The following is a 25,237-nucleotide window of genomic DNA, read 5'->3' on the forward strand; positions in this document are numbered from 1 at the left end:
TGTGTGTGTGTGTGTGTGTGTGTGTGTGTGTGTGTGTGTGTGTGTGTGTGTGTGTGTGTGTGTGTGTGTGTGTGTGTGTGTGTGTGTGTGTGTGTGTGTGTTTGTGTAGGAGGCTGGGGGTGTTCTGTTATTCATCTACCTTTGCAGGAAAGCTCTCCTGCCCAAAGCCGTCCAGTCTCTCCACCTCCTTGATGTACAGAAGCTCTGCCTCAGCGGTCTGCATTCGACTGGAAAGTACAGACAGATATAGTACCTGGTACTAAGCATCTTTTTCACATGTTCAAGACTGTACAAACACCATAAAATAAAGCAGACAGGGTACGCTCACATGGTAGAGCGGGCGGCCCATGTACAAAAGGCTGAGTTTTTTTACTGCAACAGCCCGGGGTTTGAATCTGACCTGCGGCCCATTGCTGCATGTCATCCCATCTGTCTTCCCCCTTTCCTGTCTATCCAGCTGTATCATGAGGGCAATAAAAGCCACAAACCAACTAAAATACATAAAGAAAAGAAACAAAGGAGTACCAGTGACTCTTGTGCTCCTCAGCGACTTTCTGGGTCCACTCCTCCAGCACCTCGTCTCCATTAGGCCAGTTCTGAGGACAAACAAAGAAGTGAGCAAAACATCAGGCAGCAAATAAGAGATGGAGGAGGCGAATATGAAAGGAAAGAGAAGCAACAGGTGATTTAAGACAGAGAGGTCACCGTGAAGAAACAGTTAACTAATTCACTAAACAGCTGTCACTTACACACTTTCAACCACCCTGTCAAACTGTTTTACGTCTAAACTGTAGTCAGTGGTGAAGCATTGTACATCAGGTAGCTGGCAATGTAACAGAGTAACATAGTGTTCCATCGATGTAATATGTTTGGTATCCACTGGATGTTTATCTCTCTATTTTCTCTGCCTGTCAATCAGGTATGCAGAGGGAGGAGGTACACAGGTGACACAAGAATGTGTGCCTTCAGGCAGCACACAAAGACACACACAAACACACATATTTGAACAGTGAAGGTTTGAGGACTCACCACTGGGAAGAGCACGTACTCCCTGAGGAAGTCCTGAGACATGAAATGAGTGAAGTCTCCAAAGTCAGCTAGAAAATACAAACACATACATTTGATTATCCTTTAGGTGAAAAGTCTATTTTAATGTGTATGACCATAATCTTTTTTTTTTTTTTTTAAATCACATTAGCTGAATGTGTATTGTCTGTCGTTGTGCTCACTCATATTTTAAGACGTTAGAAACAATAAAAACTGCAGGGCAACATTCACACTCCAGATGGTTTGACCATTGCACATGTTTTTGTTTTTCTTCATCCTAAAAGTTTTTATCTCCATAGTTTATAAGATACGGTAAAACTACACATTCCTAAAGAAATGTGTGTGTCAAAGATGTTAAAACATGAGGATAACATGAAAGGATAATTACAATCTTTGGAATTAATGCCAAGGTTATTTTCTTTTTTCTTGTTTGCTGTGTTCTACGTCACATTTTGCTACCAAGTCTAATGCTAAATGTTTTATTGCTAAAAAAGCAAAAAAATTGCTACGCTTTTTTATTTTATTGTGGCTAAAAGGGGAGGTTTTTCTGTATACTTCTACTTTGGCCAATAGTCTTTTATTCAGAGTAACTAAAAAGTAGCTTAGCTAGCTAACTAATTAGTATACTACTAATCTCCCACCTGCACAAGCCTCCATAACATTGTCAGGCCTTCAGATAGGGCCTTTAATCACATCCTAAGTACTGTTCTGCTGTCTGTCGGACAAAAGGAGGCGAAGCGAAGGATCCTCGCCTCCCGACCGATAAGCGTCTTCCTCATGCTACTAAGGCTAACCTTGGAACTAGCGATAAGCAAACTGTCTGTTTACATTCCCCCTGAGACACAGACAGCACCCAGGAACAAGACCGCAGAGATGGAGTATGGAGGTTGTGTGTGCGCGTGTGTGTTAAGACTGATACCAAAGGAACTCAAGTGGACTGGGCTCTCCCAATGGTATGCAGCCATATTAGGTAGTGAAGTCGAGATGACCTGAGAAAGTGTGAGTTTGTGCTCACTCTTTCTCTCTTGTGCCGCCTGTCTCCCTCTGGTAGATAATTCACATGAGATGTTTGTTCATGCGTGTGTGTGTGTGTGTGTGTGTGTGTGTGTGTGTGTGTGTGTGTGTGTGTGTGTGTGTGTGTGTGTGTGTGTGTGTGTGTGTGTGTGTGTGTGTGTGTGTGTGTGTGTGTGTGTGTGTCTTACCTTGCACTGCTAGGCCAGCTAGTCTGATCCCCTGCTCCACTGTGCAGTGGAGACGTCCATCCAACACCTCCTTCTTCACCTGCAGGTAATACTGATACCTTGAGAGACAGAAGTAAGGAAAGAAAGAGAGAAAGAAAGAAAGAAAGAAAAAGAAAGAAAGAAAGAAAGAAAGAAAAAGACAGACATAGAGAGAGAAAGACAGACAGAGAGAGAAAAGAAAGAAAGCATTATTCAGATGAAATAATGTAGAGTCACGCTGGCGTCAGAAGTTAATTTGACTTGTCGCCCTCAGGATGAATTGCAACGACTTTGGTTATCCTCCTGACTTTTCATCTAGTGCCAACATCAGGTCCAAATACTTGGGTTTATGACAAAATACTTGGAAATCATTGACTTTCCTATCGGTTTTGTGTTTAATGGCGAGGTTAGCATGCTAATACAATTCATTATAATGGGGAACATGGTTAGGTATTACACTTGCTACACATCAGCATTGTCACTGTTAACATATTAGCCTTTGGCAGTGACTAAGTACAGCATTAAAGAGTCGCTATCAAGACTGAAGACTCGTAGTCTTAGAAGTAGACACTTCATACGACAGAGCCTCACCCAGCTAAACTGTACCAAACATCTGACGAGCTGGGTGGTAGCACAGGCACTCTTATTAGCTCTCAGAAACTGAACAGAATTTGGTTGGTGGTGAATGTTATTTTTCCAGCTAGCCACACTGTCTCTGAACACCACTTATATAAAATCGAGTTGGAAAACATGATGGGTTTCGGTTCAACACATCTATCCAAAGAAAGTAAGAAGAGCTGTGCTCAAGGCGTTGCACATTAGCAACTGGAGGATTGCAAACATCTAAAAGAGACACCACAGAGACGTGCTCTTCTGCCTCTGGTTTGTGCAACAGAAAGTATGCGTCAAGACAGTATTGGCAACAGCGTTTAGCCGTTTCAAACAATGCCAGAGAAGCCTGTTGCAGAATCCATGTGAGGAATGAGTGAATCACCTCTATTTGAAATGCCAGTGACTCATTTCTGACTTGAGATGAATGCCAAATGTAAACCAGTAGGGGCTTAACAACACTATTTTATAGGTATGTGAAGTTGTGTCAAACAGTTTGCAAGTGACATGGAGTTGGCACTAATAAGGAGTTTTAATCTTAGGTAGGACCAACACAAGCTGGACAAAAGAAGAGTATCATAATTGCTGTGCAAATGTGAGGCAAACTGGGGACTCTGCACTGCGGTTTTGGGAAGTGGTGGTTTTGCCAAGTGTAAGCTGATATGATGACACAGTTCAGATTGTTGAGCCCACTGATGATGCACGCTGCAGCTTTCACAAAATGTGGTAAAAAGTCCCAAAACCCAGAGGCTGAAATACACTGAGCTCCTTAAGTTTCTGAGCTCCTTTTGTCCACTTTTGGGCCACAGTCCAGCTGGATGTTTGTCTTCTGGAGGATGGAGTGGCCACACAGGAGGAAAGAGAAAAATTGTCAGGGTGACCGGGCTCAGCTGCGTAAAAAACTTGCACACCGCTTCCTGTTTGTTGCCATAGTGACCACTGGCTGAGTCTTTCCAATGTGGGCTGCGAGACACCTTTTCTGACGTAGGCGCGCGCAGTCAGAAAGCTGTAGGTGAATTAAACAGTCTATGCCAGAGTACACAAACTCTTATGTGAGAACCACTGAGCTATACATGCTTAGTCATTCTCTCTAACACTCAAACACCAATACTTCTGAAGTAATTCCTCAACAAATGTTCTTTCCTGTGTCATCTCAGTTGTAAAACTAGCTCCACCGTTAAGCTCCCTCTGAACTATTAATTAACCCTCGTAGGTTCAGCGTTTCATGCCCTCCTTTGTTTTTATCTTTCATGTTCATATTCTTCTTCACATTCTCTCCACCACTACTTCTTCTTGTTCTTTTTCTTTTTTGAGCTCCACTCAGCATACTCCCAGGCCTATAATCTGACCCCGCCCTCCTCCCTCACCCTGTCATTACACCCGTTGGCTAAGCTGCCATTCCGTTCCCGTGGCAACCCCCTAATTAGCCAACCCCAACCTCTGCGGCTGCAACGGTGGGAGGAGCCTGATGCGGTGTGGAGGGGGAGGAGCCTCGCGGGACACAAAACCATTCAAATGATTGTGGACTTTGTTTGTACAAAGTCTCCATGTTTTCCCAGCGCTCTCCATATGGGGTCCGGGGAAATGTTGAGGTTGACGGTGGTTGGTTCTCATTCTGAGGTTCAACGACAACAACATGATGGTGTTTATATATATGTGAGGCCAGCAGTGGAGAGGCGGACGGTAAACTGTTGAAATAACTATGAACAAGTGAAAGTGTGACAGTGAGAGGCAGTTAAGAGAAGACTCAAACGCTTCATATGAACAAGTGCAAATTTCACAAAATATAACAGAACAAACCTTTTTGGCTTTTGTTGGTTTTAATTGAATACTTTTCAGAGTCCCGAAAAGGGTAAATTACCCTTTAATTACAAGACAATTACACAATTGTCTGTCTAATTGTCTAATAAGTGGAACAACAAGATTTTAATTGACAGTCTTGGAGAGCACTCTCAGAAATAAGGCGTGTTAAGAATTTTTCTATATTTGTTTCGAAATCTATAACATATATATTACCTAAAGCCTTTTCTCCAGCTCTTGATTCTGTAATTCGGACATTTATCTGAGTTTACAAAGTATAATAATGCAAGAACTCTGGTTTACTGGGTAGATAAATGATCAGATTTACCTTGAGAACTATGAAGGAAACAATTATTTTGTCCATATTTCTTCCTTTCTCATATAACATAAGTGAGCCACACTTATATTGTTAGGTTTAAATTTTTCTGACATTTTTTTACATTAGTTGTTGCAACTGTGAGATTGAACACACAATGCTAGTTAAAGAAAAGGGAGTTTATTATTTATTCCTGATTATAACCCTGCATCAGCATATATTTAAGTTCAATGCAAGTTCAAAGTGAAGCCTTGGGTGATGCATGACGCTTAAAACAACATTGAAAGGCGTATGGAAAATGTTTGTGTTTGAAATTATCCTTATTAGCCACATATAAAGTTCAAATGATGCATCTTGAGGGCTTCAATTACAGGAAGATATACATCCATTTGGAGTGAACCACTCATTTTAGGTCAATGTATCACTTTTATACAAAATAAAAACAATGGTGTCATCACATATGTTAATACTTTACAGACAATGAACATACGATAGCCACTATTCTCTAACGGCGATTGAGTCTTTGTCTCTAAACTAAAATCTACACTAAAATCACTGAAAAATGAATTTGAAAATATTTGTATCCTTCTAGAATACTCTGCAGTCTGTATAATCTACAGAACACAATGTCAAAAGTTTTTGCGGGATAATTTTTTGGTAGTTCAGATGGACATTGTTGACAGTGATGTCTCTGGAAAGACAACTTGATTAAAAAAAAAAGAAATCAGTGCGGAAACACATAACTAAAAAACCTGGGGCTATTAAAAAACCCAAACTGTCTACATGACTAGACACCGGCGGAGATAAGTGTGTGTTTATGTAATTTGGGTGAATTTATCCTTTGAAGAGTCGTTTAAAGCAAATATATAATAGAACCTAATAACCAACCTTAATCGTGTTCTGGTTACCGAGGCGATCACTTGTAAGACTACACATACGAAGAGGTCCTAACGATGACACACACCTGGCACGCATGTCAGACTGACATCACTATGCTGTAATAACAGGTGAATGCACACAAATAGACATGAGGTAGAGCTTTCCTCACTAGGAGTTACTTGTGACTTCCACCATGGCAGAGCGCTCCGCTGGCACTCCAGGCAGCCACACAGGCACAAAGGGCCCTTTATATGCCCACGCATGTTCAAGCCCGCCATAAGACATGCTGCCAGATGTCCAAGTGGCCCGGACAACAGGCCTGCAAGCATATGTGCATGCATGCATGAATGTGTGTGTGTGTGTATGTGTGTACATATGCTTCAACCCCTCCTCCACCACCTCTGCAGTGTTATGACCCTGACCACCCCCTCAACCCTGGATGGGTCCAGACAGCTTGTGTGGGAGGCAGTAGGATTTCACTTTGAAATGTGTTGAATCAGCAAGGGGCACAACAGAGTACAGCTGTGTGTGTGTGTGTGTGAGTGTGTGTTAGTGATAACTAGTTGAACAATGCTAGGATTTCAAGGCTGTTGGGGCTGCTAGCCTTGGGGGCTGCTGAGGCCAGCTGGCCTCGCTCCGGTCAACAGCTCTCTGTTTAGGTTCCTCACTTTCTCTCTCTGGGCCACTTTAAGTGAGACAGAAGGAGCAGAAGGTTTCAAACACACACAAACCGTCTGCACGATGTGTGTGTGGTTAAATGGATAAAATCAAAAGAGGTGATTTTAACAAAGAAAAAAGAAAGGAGTGGGTACAGGATATCTAATTACAAGTGGGTAGTGTATAGGATGTAGTCTGGGATAAGTGCAAAAAGCAGTTTGGGGGTCAAACACGGTGCAACCAACTCTGGATGATACACCCACACACACACACACACACAAAGCAGTCAAAACAATATGGTTGTGAGCAGTAGTGCGAGGCATTACTCAGATGTTTATGTTGACTTGGACTATTCTGGCTAGAAATGCAGATTCTGTTACAGATTCTGTTACAAAGTCAAAGGCAGTGTTCAACTCCAAATCCAAACTTAACTTTGTAAAAAGAAACAAATAAGTAAATAGAGTTTAAGTACACTTACCAGCAGCATTTATCCCCAGATAGCAGCATCCCCTTGTTTCTGAGAGACAATGAAAATGTGTATACTTAAAAACTAAATTAACAGTTTTAGTGCAGTGGCTCTCCCTGATGTTGGCTCAGTGAAAAACTATAATAAATAAGTAATCTGTCTCATGAGCACATGCACGGGCCAATGCCAATTATCTAAAAATGACATTAATCGACTAAACATGCAGAAACTTTCTCAGATTCAATTGGAATAAAAATGTGTGTTGCAAAACAAGGAAAAAACATAATCTGACTATATACTAAGGACTCTACAAAGTGTATCTTGCAGCAATAACTGCAACTATGCGCATAATTGCATAACTGCCGCGGAGAATAGTCTTTACATGGGCTCCAGCTTTCCTGCAATAATGCCTTAATTGCTTGATAACTGGATTATTGGTGTAAATACGTAGCGCCCCACACACACACACACACATTCACACACACACACACACACACACACACACACTTAGCCCCCTGCTTTGGATAATTTTCACAGCTGCATGAAGAGACGAAGAGAGGGAAAGAGAAACAGATGAATGGATGGAAGGGAAGAGAGGGAGATCTGGTATCAGGTTACACATCAGTCAAACACTGAACTTCAAAGACCTGACCACATTATATAAAACTCACATTACCTTCTCAGTAAATCTCATTTACTCAGAGGGAGGCTGAGTCAACACTCTGTCTTTTTGGTTCCTGGCAAGAAGTTAAGATGATTTTTGAACATGTTTTCTTTTCTTACAATCTTATTGCTGTTACAATGAACAGAAGAGGCGTTTTAAACCAAAGACCAACCCATCAGTTGGTAACACGCATTTTGAGGTCAGTAACAAAGTAGGATATAGCATTTAAATTTTAAAAACACCTTTCCTAAAAAAGGGTTTTGTGAAACAGTAAATCAAAGCACCAGCGTCCCATAAACAAAATCCACTCACTCCTACCCTGTTTTAACTCACAAGCTAAAACATAATTTTCTATGCGGACACATTTGTGAAAGTTACAGCAGAAACACATGCGCGCAGCGAGCTTAAACCACTTAAATAACAAGGAACAAACCAAAAGCCATGTGTTACTGCCAAACTTTTACTTTCTCTGTCCCCACTTGTCTCCCTCTTTGCCTCTGTCATTCTTTCCCTGAATCCTTCCCCCCCCCCACTAGACCAGGTGTGTAAGAAAAACAGAGCCCTGCTTCAATGGATTTGACCCAAATCAACCTTAACTTAATAAATGTTCTACATTTAAAAAAAAAAATCAGTTGTAACTGTTATCATTCCCACGCATTGATGGAGCCCTCAAAGGAAAGTACAGACGGTTTAAGAGCAAAGAATGCTTTTAAAGATTTTTTCAAACCCTTTATTAGAGCTGGGTGATAAAAAAAAGAAAGGAAAAAAAGTGTGTTTTGAACTTCAAATAAGTTGTGAAGATTGTTTTCAACTTGATGTGAAGAAAAAGGCGATGGGTCTCTCTGAACAGCTTGCCTCAGGGAGCGTGTATGTTCTTACAATGTGGTGTATTGTGACTAACTCTTCTGACAGGGCTGCAGCTGGCTTCTGAGAGGATTCTTTGGGGGGGGGGAGGTGTATGAGGTGAGTGTGTGCGTGTGTGTGTGTGTGTGTGTGTGTGTGTGTGTGTGTGTGTGTGTGTGTGTGTGTGTGTGTGTGTTTTGTAAACCAGACATCCCCCCCCCCCCTTGCCGTGCATACACACACACCAGCCCCTTTACCCCCAGCACTTCTGCTGGGAGGAATGTGTGGTCCGCCTCCTACGCTGGACGGCTGTGCCAACATTCCTGACAAACAAAAAAAAAAAGAAAGAGGGAAAGAAAAAAGGAGGGACGAGTAGAAAAGAGAGAGAGAGAGAGAGAGAGAGAGAGAGAGAGAGAGAGAGAGAGAGAGAGAGAGAGAGAGAGAGAGAGAGAGAAAAAATGTGGGACTGGAGTGATGTGGAGATCTGCTCTTGATAAAGGAGCAGGGGTGACACTATGTAGAGGGATTGTAAGAGAAAGAGAGGGGGCTTGAGAAAAGAGGCGGCCATTGTTCCCTAAATTGCCCCTAAGGCCCCATCATAACCCCTTCAACCCCATAACCCCCATATATACACACACACACACATACACCCAAAAAGCTCACAGGGGTTTCCTGGAATACCATCCCTTTACCAGAGCAGATCCTGACTTCTGCATAACACACACTCTCTCTTTCTCATATCAAGCACGCCGTGAGTGTATCGTCACTGATACACGATGATTTCATTACTTTCTATGTAATCAAAGAAAAAGCATGTCCAGTCCTGCCTTTCAAAAAAGCAAGGCAATTCAGCAGCGTAAATGGTTAACACACACACACACACACACCTTAAAACTAAATCCAGTGTCAAAACATCAAGCTGTGACCTGCAGTCGACCTTTCCCACATCCAGCAAAGCAGAAGCCGCAAATTCACCAGCTCAGTGCGAAGCAGACCTGCAGGGTGTGTGTCCGTGTGTGTGTCCGTGTGTGTGTGAGTGTGAGAAGGAATCTGAGATGGCAGACTGTCCACTACACACTGACCCCTGGATGCCCTTTTCACAGCTAGCTTATGTGCCCATTCACACTCTCTCATTCACACACACACACACATACACACACAGCAGCTCGTAATCTGACTGAAATGATGTGTGGATGCACTCAATTTTTCTGTTATATTTTTCATTAATGCAAGTAGCCGGCTCGCTACGTAGGGAGATGACAGCCCCATTTGTAATCCCACCTGCTAAACTGTGATTGGTTGCCTGCAATAGCCATGAGTGGACACATTACTGGACAAATCAGAGATGAGACCAGCAGTGGTGTAGAACTCGAGATAGTTCTTGGTCTCAAAACTTGGTTTAAAGCCCACTTTGTAAAGGTCTGGTCTCAGAATCAATCGCATTTTCATTCAGTCTTAGACAAAGAGGACTCAGGATTATATTTCAAGACCACAACTGCAGTGACATGACTAAATTGGCTCTGCATTGTACGATTCATCAACTAACATAATTTCTGTGAATGCTCATAGAAAACAAAGAAGAATTCAAAAAAACATACAATTCACCCTTGCACTTTTGATATATTTTATCAGGACACATCACGGTACACTGGTATGTTCATTTAGCAATAAAAGAGGTGAATCTTCATCTGTTTTCTGTGGGTAATACTATGACGATGTTGAAACCTTGAGATCAATTTGAGTAGTGCCTATATGATTTGCATGTTCCACATTTTAATCATAAGTGTGTCATGCAGTTGTTGTTGGAAAATTAGATTTAGGGGGAAATATATTGAAAAAGGCACAAAAGGTAGTGCAGTTAATAAACTCTTCCATTTGTTTCCACTGTATCTGACAGACTGATGTTCAAATGTTAAGAGATGACAGTTTAAGTAGATAGAAAAGCACATTGATGGTCATATGGTTGTATTACCGAAAACAAAATGAGATGGTTTAAGTAGAAAAAGTTGAAGCAGTTATAATTGCATAAAGTAACCACATTGAGTACGTTAGTGTCTGACATTAACAAACTGTAAGTGGTGTTTGGAGACCCCTTTACCTGGTGGCTTCTTGCTCCAGCCGGGATACACTGGGCACGTAGAACATGACTCCGAAGAAGAGCAGTGGCTCATTGCCAAACTTGTCCAGCTGCTTCTTGAGGGGTTTCTCCAGCTCCACCCAGCGATGGGCCGGGGCCTGGGTCTTTCCTTGGAACCACAGCCCAAAGTAATGGGTCTGGAGCCGGGGGTGGGGGTGGGGGGGAGAGACAGAGAGAGGAGGTCAATGTGGTGCACAAGGTCAAGGGAGGGAGATGACTGAAAAGGAAACAGGACAAGAAGGAAAGGAAAGAGGAGAGTAGTGGTGGGGCGAGGAGGGTGCAGAGAAAAGATGAGCCGCGTAAACTGGATGGAGAGAGATAAAGAGGTGGAAGGAACAACTGGGGGCGACAGGAAGGAGATTGAGGAAATGGGAGTAGATGGGAAAGACAAAGTATTGGGATGGGAAATAGAGAGTTGTCAGGCTGGAGAGAAATGGGTCGAGGAGGGAAATGGGAAATTAGGTGAGAAATACATTGGGGACAAATGAGCAGAGCAGAGAGGATATTAATGGACAGCTGAAATACAACAAGCACATTCTCATTCAAATCTGATCAAACCTTTGACGTCAGCAGCGGAACTCTATTAAACATAAATATTAGACTGGACCAATTGACGGTAAGATTACCCTGGGAGAGAGGAAACAGGCAGTGATCCTGTCTCACTAAATCGCAATAAAAACTCTATTATTTTATCTAGAGATCCATTTGCTATTTGAAAAATTAAACACAATGCAGCTGAATAAAGAGCAGAAACAACTCAGGCCTTTTCACATGAAACTGTTCTTCGAAAACATATTGTATTGATTACAACACTGGTCCAAACAAGAGCGTTGTTAAGCAGATGAGATCGAGGGTTGTAACCGGTTTGGACCTCAAGAATTAGCAAGTACCTCAACTTGGACTAAGAATAACAATATGATTTTGGGATGTTACTGATATTCTAGATGCCGGCTATACATCCTATAGTAGCCTGTTTCTATGCATCTAGGGTAGGTTTCAACATTCTGGGATTTTCGATTGGGATTTTACTCATCAAAACAAACACCATACTTGCAACCCATGCACGAGCATGTCAGAGCCATGTAAGACTCTCAAATATACCGGCAACTTGGGGGAGAAACATGACAATGCTACCATTTGCAATCGGTGTGTAAGCAGCACTCACAAACAGCTTTTGTTAAACGGGCCCCTGACCTGAGATTGTCTTCTAAATGAAAGATCTCACAAAGTTTGTCAAACTATTTTTTTTCCCCCCAGATTTAGACCCATACAACTTATTGCCAACCATGTAATTTAGAATAAAACAATGACGTTTCACTGGTGTGTGTGTATGTGTCATATCACCAAGAGGTAAGCACACCTGTTCTGTCTGCGTGCTTCTACTTTACTGTAATGAAAGTAGTAAAGCTGCAGCTGCAAGAACACACACACACACACGCAAACAGACAAGGCCCCAGGTACAGCAATAAAAGATGAAAACAACAAATTCAGATGGACACACACATTCTGATAGTGTCCTCAAATGGCGTGCACGCACCGGGGCAGACGCCGGCTGAAGCTTAGGTGTCACATCACCTTATTTATAACATCGCTGACACCTGGCAAATACCACAACACTACGTGAGTACGCACATGTACACCGCTCCTCTGTCTCACCTTGTCAATCAGTCGTCAAGCAAACTCACATTCTTTCTCCAATCTGTGAACAAACTGCCCTTTCACACGCAAAAAACACCTCCATTTACAAACAATAAGCCCCATGCAAAGCTGCATACCTGTGTGAGTACAGAGCAAGGTGGTGGTTAAACCTTGATGAAGGAAATGTAAAGAAAATTAGGCGACAGAAAAAAAAAAAAAAAAAGGGATACGAGACAACACACACACAGAGAGAATGCACTGACAGGAAGAGGAGGGGGGGATGAGCAGTATCTCTTTCTTCTGCAGAGAAAAGAGGACAGAGGTAGCCACGCTTCGTTAGAGACAGACAAGGACCCTGCAGGAAGGGGGACAGCAGAGTGCAGGGAGACACACTCAGGGTGTGGGGAGAGACGCGTGGCCAGCACACACAATCACAATCTGACAATGCATTCAGAAATGTTTAAAAGTGTTAAGAGTCAATATTACTTGTTTTTCTATCCGTGCAGGATGCATGAAAAACCATGAAATTTAGAACATTTGTAAGCCCTAAAAAAAGTAAACGTGTCCCTCAGCATTGTGTTTTTCGGTACGATGATAAGCTCTTCAACAGCACTTTGACACTTAAACACTTCATTTACTACTTGATATGTGCACCTACAAGGTTAGCAGTTCTTCCATCTTGCCTTTACGTGTTAGGAATTTATTCAAAAACTGAAAAAAATTGCACAGATTGCAAGTAGAAACCAACCAACTATCAGCTGACATATCCGTCTAACACAAGCATGTACGTGGGTCACATAATGACACGCTCCTCCTCACCTCCCGTAGCTCCAGCCTCTGGGCCACCGCCTCCAGACATTCCTGTCCCGTGCTCTCCACCGACAGAGTGCATTCAATCACATTGCTGTCCAGCAGGCGAATCCGTGTCACAAAGTAGTTCTTGCTCAGGACGTTGTAGCGCCGCGTGCGCCGCAGCTTCAGCCGGAAGGGCATGGCTGGCAGGAGGTCACGGCTGAGTCAAAGGTCAAAAGTCACTTTGGGAGCGAGCAAGCAGAGAGAGGGGGTGGGCAGGCTCTAGGACCTGGCCGCTGCCCTCCTCACTCTTGCGCGACGCCAGCCACACCACCGGGTGGAGAGATGCACCCTGGCAAGGCTCTGGCCCATTCCCAAAGATGTCCGGAGAGGAGGAGGAGGAGGACGATGAGGAAGTAGAGGATGAACGGGTGCTGCGAGGAGAGATGAAAAGGAGATGGGTTAGTCAACTAGAAACTTGGAAAAATATCTACAGGCAGTTTTTTTAGATTATTTTTAAACTTTCACCTATGAGCCAACAAGAACGCCAAAACTACATGTCGCTCTCATCAGTAAACATTCCTCCTATCAAACCTTCCAACATCATATTTCCCAGTAGTATCATCCTGATTACCCCCCATAAACAACAGACACAAAAAAACAAAACAGATAAGACCAGCAGAATCACCAGCGATAACAGCAGCGGTGCCACAATGTTAGCAGAGTCAGGAATCACACGGTAGCAGACAGCTTTATCCTATAGTTATGGCAGCTGCTCTCTCTCTCTCTCTCTCTCTCCAGCCCCATGAGGCCCAGCGTCAGGCAAAGCTAGGAGACAGAGGCAGGGATGTAAGGCTATGGATGAATGGACATCAAACAGCCGAGCGCAGACATCCATCTGAACCCGGCAGCTGGCTTTAAAGGAACTAATGGAGCTCCTAAGTCTCATATCTGCCTGTGTGGGAGGCCTTTCCTTTTCCTTTTTATCTCCCCCCCTCTCCCTCGCTCTGCCCGACAGCAGCACAGTGCCAGACATTGAAGCGTACAGTGTTGTAGTGTGTAGGATCACACACATGCGGTGGTGGCACAGATGCTTTTCACAGACACGCTGTTTGTCAGCCACGGCCATAAAACAGAAAATGTCAATTTATGTTGTCAATAGGAAACTCATAAAACTGTTAATTACTCCAACAAAAGTTCAACATAATGAGGAAGACAGGCCAACACACACACACACACACACACACACACACACACACACACACACACACACACACACACACACACACACACACACACACACACACACACACACACACACACACACACACACACACACACACACACACACACACACACACACACACACACACACACACCTCGGGGTTAGACATCAGTTCTTAGCTTTCATGTCCGTGACAAGGACAGAGCTTTGAAGTAAGGCACACACAAACACAAGTATATTTACTATATTTATATAGTCACGCTTCTAGTATTCCGTGTTTATATAGTACGCCACTCTTAGTCAAACCAAAAAAGCTTTTCTCCCAAGATAAACCTGATACACAAAAGGTTTAATGCTGATGTTGTCAACGCAAATTAATTCAGATTGCTAAAAGCGGTGCAAGTTTAAATGGTGGTGGCCACTTTTTAGCCTTGTTAGACAGGAGCTTCTATACTCCACACCTATAGCTCCACACCTCCTAAGCAGGAAAAAAACAACCTCTTCTCCATAAAAAAAACCCACTGAGAAAAGTCACTGAGAAAACTGGCAAACCATTACAAAAACATCAGTAAAGTGCATGAAAGTGATTACATGGATGCAAGAGAGGGGAAAAAACACACACAAACTAAAAGATGTAAAGACAAAATTACAGCACGACAACGCTCCAGTGATCAGGAGAGGAGAGGAAAAAAAGGGGGGGAGGAGTAGAGAGGGAGAAGGAGGAGTAGTAAAGATGGAGTGGATGTGTTGCTTCTTGTCCCGGGCTCTGGCAATGTGCTGTTGATAGTCAGCTTGGACCCCTGCCCAGATTCCTCTCTGCCCTGACTGGAAAAACAGAGCACACCTGACGCAAGTATGCACCACAAGGAGGGAAAGTGTGTGTGTGTGTGTGTGTGTGTGTGTGTGTGTGTGTGTGTGTGTGTGTGTGTGTGTGTGTGTGTGTGTGTGTGTGTGTGACAAGGCTGAGCGAGTGGGAGAGAAAAGAGACAAGCGAGCAAGTCTTGAATGAAATGGCTACAGACTGGCTGACTTACAGCCGTGTTGTTTGATTCGATTTGAATCACACTTGTTTTGTTGTAGCAGCCGAGCCCCTTTGGAAGCCGTAACACATTCCTTACTCCTGAATCCATCTGAGACAGCTCACCGTAAAGTGGCATCATCTTGGCTTTTTTATTGGGCACACACACACACACACACACACACACACACACACACACACACACACACACACACACACACACACACACACACACACACACACACACACACACACACACACACACACACACACACACACACACACACACACACACACACACACACACACACACACACACACACACACACACACACACAAATTATATGAATTAGCTTTCGGATATGTGACCCAACTCGCCAGCTAACCCAAACCACAGTCCCTCTGACCCTCCCCTCGAGCTTAGGGGAAGTGACATCACAGGTTGGCGGTAAAAAAAAACTCCCCAAAATGCCCCAAGAAGCGTTCCCAAGGCCAAGTACACAAGGCCTGCAAGATCACTGTCAACAAGCTTGCAGACGCAGAAAAACACACACAAAGACACAAATAAAGACACATACTTTCACTGTGTAGTGTACAAACATAGACATGCATGGACAGAGCACACCACAAACACACAAACACACAGGATCTCACACACACACACACACAGACACACACACCCCAGGTTCGTCAGAGGTTAGCCAAAGGACCAGACAGCAGTTAGTGCAACTCTAAACTAGTAATCAGTGGCATGGTTGGAAGTGTGTGGTGGAGTAAAACCAGACAGACAGACAGACAATAGCTGAGGACCGAGCCCACTCCTCTACACAACAAAAACGCTGCCTCGACGCCGCTGCAGCGCTAGAGCAACATTCTCTCCCGACCGTCGTGTTTATTTCCAGCGTGCAAAAAAACGGCGTGTACGTATATGAATTTGCACATTGTAATTTTGTGGCATGGAGAAAAAACGAGAGGGAAAACTGAGGGAAGAAGGTTGTTTTTCTTTTTCAGGAAAGCAAGCTTTGGCTAAATATATATGAAACCATTCCCATCTTTTGTTGTGTTTACTTCTTTATTCCCTCTAGACTAGAGTGGTCATTGGTATAAAGGTTAAGGCTTTTTTTAATCACACCAACACAAGTATATAATTTCTTCAGCACTGTTTTCAAACACATTGCGCGAAGACTGGATTTTAAAAGATGTTTAGCGTGCAGGAGCCACCAAGTCGATTCAGAAAAGGTGAGCAAATCAGAAAAAGATAAGTGTGTTCTCCCATATGTAAAAGCAAACGACGTTGTGTGCTCCGTCAGCCAGGCGTCTGATTATTTGTGTGGTGTGTGTTACAAACTGTGACCAATTTAAACAAAGATGGCTTTCTGTTTGTATTGTATCTGTTGTCTGTATTGTACACCTGCCCGGTGACTGTGGATGAAAACTAGCTTTTAGCTATATCTTATGCATCAGATTTTCAAGTATTAAAAGTAGTTTATAACAGCTGATCTCCGTCAAATAAACTTGTAAATAAATTAATAAATAGTTTCAAGTATGTTGTTATTAGCGTAGTTGCTGAAGTGTCTTTGGCTGATACAAAGAGAGGTCAATCATCATAGACAGTAGTTTTTCTACATGATGACTGATCATTGGTTAAACCACTCCCCCAAACAGCAATTGTCCAATCAATGCTTAGTAACTGTCACAGCAGGGCAGACCTGTCAGGCTTTGGATTCCTGTGCATACCAAAGCAGGGTGTGTTGTTGTATACTAATACAAAAACAGCATTTAAAGAGTTTGAGAGGCGGCCTTTTCATTTATCCCTAAACCAAGACAGGAGCAAAAGTGTAAGGAAATTATTAAACTGAATGTTAATCTGTGCCTACAAAAGCCGCAGTCATTAGCATGTCCAGTAGGAAGTAACGCCAGGTCACTACCAACAGTAGGCTACTGATAGCTGGCTAGCGTTACTTTCTAGGCCAAGGAGCATATCTTTACCTTCTTAAAAAGCCCTTATTACGACAAGCACATGTGTAGTAATTCACCAATGTGTAGAAGCAGCTCCTGGATGCTAATGTAATCAGCTCTGTCCTGCTTTTTTGGAGACTTTGGGGAAGTTTAAACACCAGTCAGCTCAGCAAACATTACACAAAATGCCTACAAACACATAATTTGTGTTTGTAGGCATTAAGTGAATATAAAAAAAAGGTTTTATTCTTGTCTTAAAGAAGAAATCCCTTGGAAACATTATAAAAGTCAGCGAGAGATTATGTTTTCAACCATTTCCTGGAGCTAATGTTAGCTTAATTAGCTAGCGAACCACAGTTGATAGAATCCAACAGAAAAAGTGGTTATTTTTGACGACCAGCTAGAGCTTTTGTCCACCTCTGATTTACATAAAAGGATTGTGTAATTGTTTCCAAAATAACAAGGAAATGGATTGATGAGTCTTCCCCTGGTCGTTACTGTTAACTGCGTTCTGTGCCGTGCGGGAACTGAGAGCAGGTGACGGGTGTTGCAACAGTGACTAATGGGAACAGTCAGTTAATGTTATGACAAGCTGACAAGTGACGGACATAAAATCAGTTAAAAGATCAATGTTGATCCAGGTTTCCCCCTCAGGCAGTGATGTTTTGTTGCCAGTCATCTTTATACCGAAGTCAGGTGTGGATTCAGCACACATACGGGAATAAATCAAACCAAAACAACTGCTGTAAAACAACCAGAGATGCAGTGTCACGCAAGAAAATTACTTTTCATCTGCAGCTCATCACCCAAAATGTTTAATTTGACTATAATTACTTTTACAATGACAATGACACAAAGACCAGCAAGTACAATTCTCAAGCATCTGCACAGAGCTGCTGGTCTGGGTGCTGTGTGTGTGTGTGTGTGTGTGTGTGTGTGTGTGTGTGTGTGTGTGTGTGTGTGTGTGTGTGTGTGTGTGTGTGTGTGTGTGTGTGTGTGTGTGTGTGTGTGTGTGTGTGTGTGTGTGTGTGTGTGTGTGTGTGTGTGTGTGTGTGTGCTCCATCTCTCTCAGGGCAGCCCGTCTGTCACTTTGCTCCATTCACATCCACACAATAGCGGGAACAAAACAGCACTTTGTCGCCTACTGCTAAGACCATTAGACGCAGTCCGCCAAGAGCTGGGGACGCAAGTGTAGCGTGTGTAACTCAATCAATCGGATCTCTGTTGCTTGTCTCTGTCTGAAATACCAACACCACCCTCTTCCTCCTCCCCTCCTGTTACACATGAGCGCTGTAGCAAAACAAAGGGGTTAAGTGCTTCACAGCTCGTAAATACTCGTCCTCCAGCGTAGCTTTTTTTTTTTTTTTTTTTTTTTACAGTTTGGTCGACGATCTTAAGCCAGGCCTGGGTTCACATAGCAGGAGTTCTAATCAAGAATTATTTAAAGTTAATGTGCTCAGGATGCTTTTCTGACAATAGACACTAATTGTATTTATTTCAGCTTAGAAAATCAGCAAATATCGACATTTGAGAGCCTGGCAGAATTACATTTTGGTCTTTTTTACTTTTAGAAATTACTTAAAAATCAATTATCAATATAGTTGCTATTCTTCAGTAATCATTTAGTCCATTAAATGCTGAAAATAATGAAAGACACAATATAAAAATTCTAGAAAAAAATCTAAACATTTAAAATAATATAAATCATAGAAAACAGCAAATTCTTACGTTTTAAAAGCAGGAACTGGAGAATATCTGGCTTTTTTGATGAATGACTTAAAGATCAATCAAAATGAACAATTATTGATAATTAATCTGTTAATTGACTAATAGTGTGAAAATCAGAGAATCTGCAGTCATTCAGATGACTCCTAATGAGACAATTTGTTTCTACTGTATGTAAGATAAGATAAGATAAGATAAGATAAGATAAGATAAGATAAGATAAGATCATCCTTTATTAGTCCCGCAGCGGGGAAATTTGTACCGTGTGTTTCTAGAACTTACTTGTTGTATGGTCATATCTGGTGACCAAACAGAGCTAAAACATAAGGAAACATCTTATCCAAAACAGACAGATTAGGTCTCATGTTTCCCCCCCCAAAATCTTCTTTGGACTTTGATCCTCTTTTGCCCCACAGGCTTACCGTAGAGCTCAGTAGTGAGATGCTCTGAAGTCTACACACATTCCTGGACACATACAGCCAAAATCTGTCTGAGAAACAGCAGATTCTGGGAGCTGACCCTGGATCAGACTTGACCTGCCTGAACCTTGCGGCCCAGTTCACTATTTTGCACAATATTTGAAAAGGCCCATACAGTAAAGGAACATGCCTCCACTGTACATAGCAATTGTTTTTCCCATCATGCCTCAGGGACAGAAGGACCCACCATCAGGGCCCTCTGTTATCTGACACTCTGGCCATGTATGTTTCTGTCTGAGCCATGCATTTGTGTGTGTGTGTGTGTGTGTGTGTGTGTGTGTGTGTGTGTGTGTGTGTGTGTGTGTGTGTGTGTGTGTGTGTGTGTGTGTGTGTGTGTGTGTGTGTGTGTGTGTTCTTTCATTGTTTAAAAAAAAAAAAAAAAAAAAAAAAAAAAAAAAAAAAAAAAATCACAGAAGACTTTTCCTTTACGTTTCCTCGACTTAAAAGGAATGAACTTAGATTTTCCACAATATACTGTATGCTTGTTTCCACACAGTCACACACACACACACACACACACACACACACACACACACACACACACACACACACACACACACACACACACACACACACACACACACACACACACACACACACACACACACACACACACACACACACACACTGTCTGTCACACACACAACATTAGCAGCTGCAAACAGATGGTGGAGCCAGGCGGTCAGACAGTGTGTTTCTAACAAGCGCATCTGCTTCCTCACTTTCCAGCTCTCTTATTTTATTTTCCTCTCTCTCTCTCTCTCTCTCTCTCTCTCTCTCTCTTGCTCCGTCTCCGAGACAAAGACACAACCAAACACACACACATGCACACGTTCTCTCTACTACAAGAGAGCACAGCGACGGTCACAAACACACAGCGCAGAGTGTTCGCACAGAGGTGACATCCAGACAGTGAAGGAGCCTCGTCTGTAGCTTGACACACACACACTCCTTCCCTGTCTCCACATCTATCAAACACACACTTCTGCACAGATCAAGGGGTTCAACTGGGGGTAGAAATCATCAAAGCTTCACTTAAAGGTTAAACAAAATTAAGAAATGTAAAATATTTATGTATTAGGGAGAGCAAATTCCCACATATTTCATTCTTTTGAATTCAGCAGCTGAGTTTACAGACATTTCATACTGTGCAACATCGAGTCCTATTTAAAAAATGGCATGCATTTAGGATTGTTCTGAAAACATAAACTATATCTTTCATTTGCAGACGATAACTTGGCCTGAAATCTTGATTCAAGGCCCGTGTGCTTTGTATATTGCAAATTCCTTGTAGCCTCCTGTGCAAAATGAAGTTCTATTCACATTTTGGTCCCCGACTCACGATCCAGCTCATCAGGCCTGACAGCAATAATGTTTTTGGTAGTACCAATCTGATACCAATGTTGATTAATAAACCGTATGTTTCACTGTGTGGAAGTGACTGGGATCAGTTGTTAAACAAAACGCAACTAATAAATATATAGAAATAGATATACTGTATTGTTATTTTCTATTAAAATGCAATAGCAACTTGGTAAAAAAAAATGATTCAAAATTAACAGGAATCACTATTAACTGTAAACCTTTTTAATGCAGCAACAAATCAGTCAAACCTTAAAAAGGAATTAAAATTGTAGTATATCTTTTTCATAGTATATAATCATATAATTCAATTAAATAGATTGGCCCTGTTTACCGATATCCAATCCAGGTATTTGAGACCGTATCGACCTGATAGACGATATGGATGCATCCCTATCATGTATCCAAGTGGTTTGCAATGACGTGATTTTTCAGCTCCACATTACTGATAGTGATTGCGTCTGGTTGCATGCACACCCATAAATATCATACAAAAAAAAGGAACTGCAGGAATATAATAGAAATATGTGTTCATGGGCTGCAGTACTGTGCCACAGTTGACAGCAATAGATAGGGAATGCCCAGCGTTTCAGGCCGGCATAGCAATCTAAACACTGCCACTAGAACATGAAACGGTGGAGCGGATCAAAGAGGGATGCAGCTTAACACCGGCCAGCGGTTGGTTTTCCAAACCAACACTGACGTAGACGCCGACTCATCCTGTGGCAGTGAAATCTGGAGATTGATGACATGGAGGGTAAGGAGAGTTTGGAGATATGACTGAGAGAAAGAGTGCAGCGAGTGTCCCAACACCCAGTCGAAAAAAAAAGAAATGGCTCAAGATAAGTGAGGCTACGGAGAGCGGGGCATGAAGGGAAGAAGAGGTGCAACACCGGTGTTTCTCAGGCTCTTATCATGTTGGTACAGTTGGTCAGGACGAGGTGGGGGAGGCGAGGGGAGGACTGAAGGGAGGATGGAGCGAGGGAGTGACAGACAGTGAGGCTGATAGCGGCCTCAACAACAGAAACACAGGACCATCAACTGTCGGCCACCACGTCTGCCACAGCCAAACCGCGGTGCTGTTCACATTTTCCATGCCCCCTCCCCCTGGGAACCACATCACACTCACACTCACACATACGCACAAACACAACTCCAGACACACACATGCTCGATCACCAAAAAGCCACTGAGTGTTTTTCTCACAGCTGAAACCCAGAGGCATTAACGCTAACAGGGTCCTCGACAGCACAGAGTTCACAGGCCTATGAAAGCAGCAACAGTTTGCTACTGCTTACATCCGGCTGTATCCAACACGTATATAACGGCTGTGACGGAAGGAAAATTCACACATTTTAAACTGGAGATCAAATGGAAAATGTCTCTGCTTGATGCTCTATGAGGAGAAAAGAGAAGCGTGGTAAATCTCATACAGACTTCCTCACAAAATACTCTTGGAAAAATATGTGTTATTTACAGTTAAGCCCATATGTGAGCCACATTATGGTAAAAGTATTTTCGAGGGCTATGACCTGTCGTCGGGGGGCGGGGCCAGCACTGATTGACTAGCACCTGGAAGGTGCCTATGGTGGAGTGTGGGAGAGTTGGGCAAGTTGCAGCATGCTGTCGGCTCTGTTGTTGTCAGCCGGGCTGCCAGAGAGCGCAGCACTTACACAACTCTGACAAAAGCATTTCTGAAAGTCTCAATACACACAATACACACACACACACACACAAACACAAACACACAAACACACACACACAGTTTGCATAATATTGTTTCATATGAATAGTCTCTGATCGCAGTCACTTATATTAACCCAGTTTGCATAATATTGTATATCACATTGTTTCATATGAATAGTGTGACTTTTTTTTTTGCTATTTGTTTAATGATTAGAACTGTGTGACACACCTACAACTAACACAACAATCACGAGGAATAATTGCATTTACGGGTACAACTAATGACATTAGCAATTAGTCAGAAATAGGTGAAAAATGCCGTCATAATTTCCTACAGACAAAGGTGACATCTTAAAGTTGCTTTTTTTTGTCCGAAAAACAGTCAAAAAACAAAAAAATATATTTAATTTACAATGATGAAAAACAGGAAACCCTCACATTGGAGAAGCTAGAACCACCAATTGTTGGCACTTTTGCTTTATCTAAAGAAATTTGAATTTGTATGTGCTTATTATTATTAAGTTAGACATCATGGTGTATCATATCTCAACACAGGATTTTATCCCCATATTCCATTGAAAGACGATAAATGATCATAATGAATAATCACCCTGCCCATATTAAAAGGACTGGTAAAAGTTTTATTTTATCATTTATTTGAAAAACCTTTGCATCACAACAACTTGACCAAGTTAAAGGTATGTTCCCCCTAATAGCAATTAAATGGCCTTTACACGCAAATGACCACTGGCTACACAAACAATAGCCCCTTTTCCTTTGACATGCAGGCATTATGCAGTAAACACTTCTTATAATCTTAACCCGTGAACATAAACAAAACATGCTTTTGGGACGTAGAAACTTTCTTGTTGTTTTCAAATAAGACAGCACAGGACATGGACGACAACAACTAGTGCAGCCTTTGTGGAAAGAACCAAAAAAACATATATAAGATATTTCACCCCTCGTCCTTGTCTCTCGACTCTTAAACCAGCCTCGTCGTGAGGTGATGAGGAGCATGGAGGAAGGCGGAACCTACAGCTCTGACTTTTGGTCCTTTAAATCCTCCACCAGTGTTTTAAAAGTGGTGTGTACTCCCAAGCCACTTGCTTTGGCACCATATAATTTACACAGCATGCCTTTGAGCTTATAAAGACAGCCAGATGTGTGTGTATATACGTGTATGTGTGTACGGCCTACGCCTCCTGCAGATATGCTATATTTGCCTTTACAGAACTCTCCTCTTTTCTTTTTTTTTTTTACTGTAATGTTGGTAGTCCAAGCTGCATGTCCAAACACATCTTTAACATACTCTCACAAAAACATGTATGCTCAGTGCGCTCACAGGGTGTGTGAGCGGGGCACAATAAAAGTGATAATGACATCATCACCAGGCTCATTTATCACATCTGAGGTGCATGCATGTGCACCCCCTCGGTCTCTTGTTCATACCTGAGTGACTCCATCATCTGTCCAGTAACAAAAACAGGTCAACAAGCTTCTGTTGATGCAGGTTTGTTTTCAGTGTACACTCGTCATTTCTAGTAGTAGTAGTAGTAGCAGTAGTAGTAGTAGTAGTAGGATGTAGATCATACAGGTGAAGTAAACTCTGCCTTGCATGTGCCATTTGCCTTCTCTAAGAGATGTCCAAGCTGGATCTCAAGGGGAGGGTCCTGCAGAGGGCTCCATAAAGTACCTTTAGCCCAGTGTATTAATATGACTTCAGTAGGCCTAAACTGAATATGTTAGACTGCTCTGATCAGAGGGGAACTTCACACTGCAGTTTGTTTAGTTCTTCAGATTCCTCAGTCCACATCCCATCCAGAGGAGAGGAGGATTGTGGGCCCTGTCTGTATTTTAATGTGTGTTTATCTGGAGGAGGACCGGGGTGGGGGTTTAGCATGGGAATATTTGGGATCCCCTGTCTGCCCTACGTGGCCATTTGGCCTACATTTACTCGTTGAGACTTTTAAAAAAGGTTTTTTTTTCCTTCTACTCCAAGACTGTCTCGAGGTTTTTGGAAAGCACCAAAAAGCACAACAAATGTCTCTCCTGGAAGAGATTGATTTTTCTTTTTCTGATTTTTTTTTTTTTTTTTTTTTTTGTTGCAACAAGACAACTCACCCTTAATCCTGCGCTACATGCCGTGTTCTGCTCCCCGCTGGAGAAACTCCTCTTCTGCTCGAAGGCGTTGATCCTCACAGCGCACACAGAATAATCCACATATCGGTTCTGATCTTGGGAGAAAAAAAGTTCCAACGCAGAAGTCCAGAATCTCTCCCCCCCCAAAAAAAAAAAAAAAAAAACTTTTTAATCACAAGAGCGCAACATTCAGACACAATGTTGCAAACTCACTCCTGTCGCTGCTTCTACTCCCACGGTTTTTTTTTTCTTTCGTTTTTTTCCTTCTTCGCGGAGCACAAAAAAGTTCGCAAAAAAGTTACCTAACGCGGACGCGGATGGCTACGACGTGGACTTCTTCTCTCGTAGAGACTTCGGTATGTTTATAGTAGTGGTCCCTCAAGTCCAATGGAGGCGTTCAGGACAGGGGGAGAGAGTAGCAGATGCTGCATTCAAGAGCAGCAGGGAATGTTCGGAAATCTGGAGCTTTAGTGTAAAGGGGGCGTGAAGCAATGGTTCGGGACCCTCTTAAAGGGTCGCAGCACAAATTCCCAAGGGGCCAAAAGAGGATGAAGTTATAGTTAGGAAGAAGAT

At 42.6% G+C, this 25,237-nt stretch overlaps 1 protein-coding gene across 1 annotated transcript in view; it reads right to left on the reverse strand.

Moving 5' to 3' along the window:
• Positions 1-24,778, reverse strand: part of LOC129106915 (tyrosine-protein phosphatase non-receptor type 14-like) — a 38,570-nt gene extending 13,792 nt beyond the window's left edge. The window contains exons 1-7 of the mRNA XM_054618194.1: positions 24,647-24,778; positions 13,096-13,502; positions 10,600-10,775; positions 2,250-2,347; positions 1,030-1,097; positions 526-596; positions 140-227 (exon numbers count right to left, since the gene is read on the reverse strand). Of these exons, the coding sequence (XP_054474169.1) occupies positions 140-227; positions 526-596; positions 1,030-1,097; positions 2,250-2,347; positions 10,600-10,775; positions 13,096-13,269 (675 nt within the window). The 5' untranslated portion in view covers positions 13,270-13,502; positions 24,647-24,778. The remainder of the gene's footprint in view (positions 1-139; positions 228-525; positions 597-1,029; positions 1,098-2,249; positions 2,348-10,599; positions 10,776-13,095; positions 13,503-24,646) is intronic.
• Positions 24,779-25,237: the final 459 nt, after the last annotated feature.

This window comes from Anoplopoma fimbria, chromosome 18 (assembly GCF_027596085.1).
Source record: "Anoplopoma fimbria isolate UVic2021 breed Golden Eagle Sablefish chromosome 18, Afim_UVic_2022, whole genome shotgun sequence".
NCBI classification, from domain to species: Eukaryota; Metazoa; Chordata; class Actinopteri; order Perciformes; family Anoplopomatidae; genus Anoplopoma; species Anoplopoma fimbria.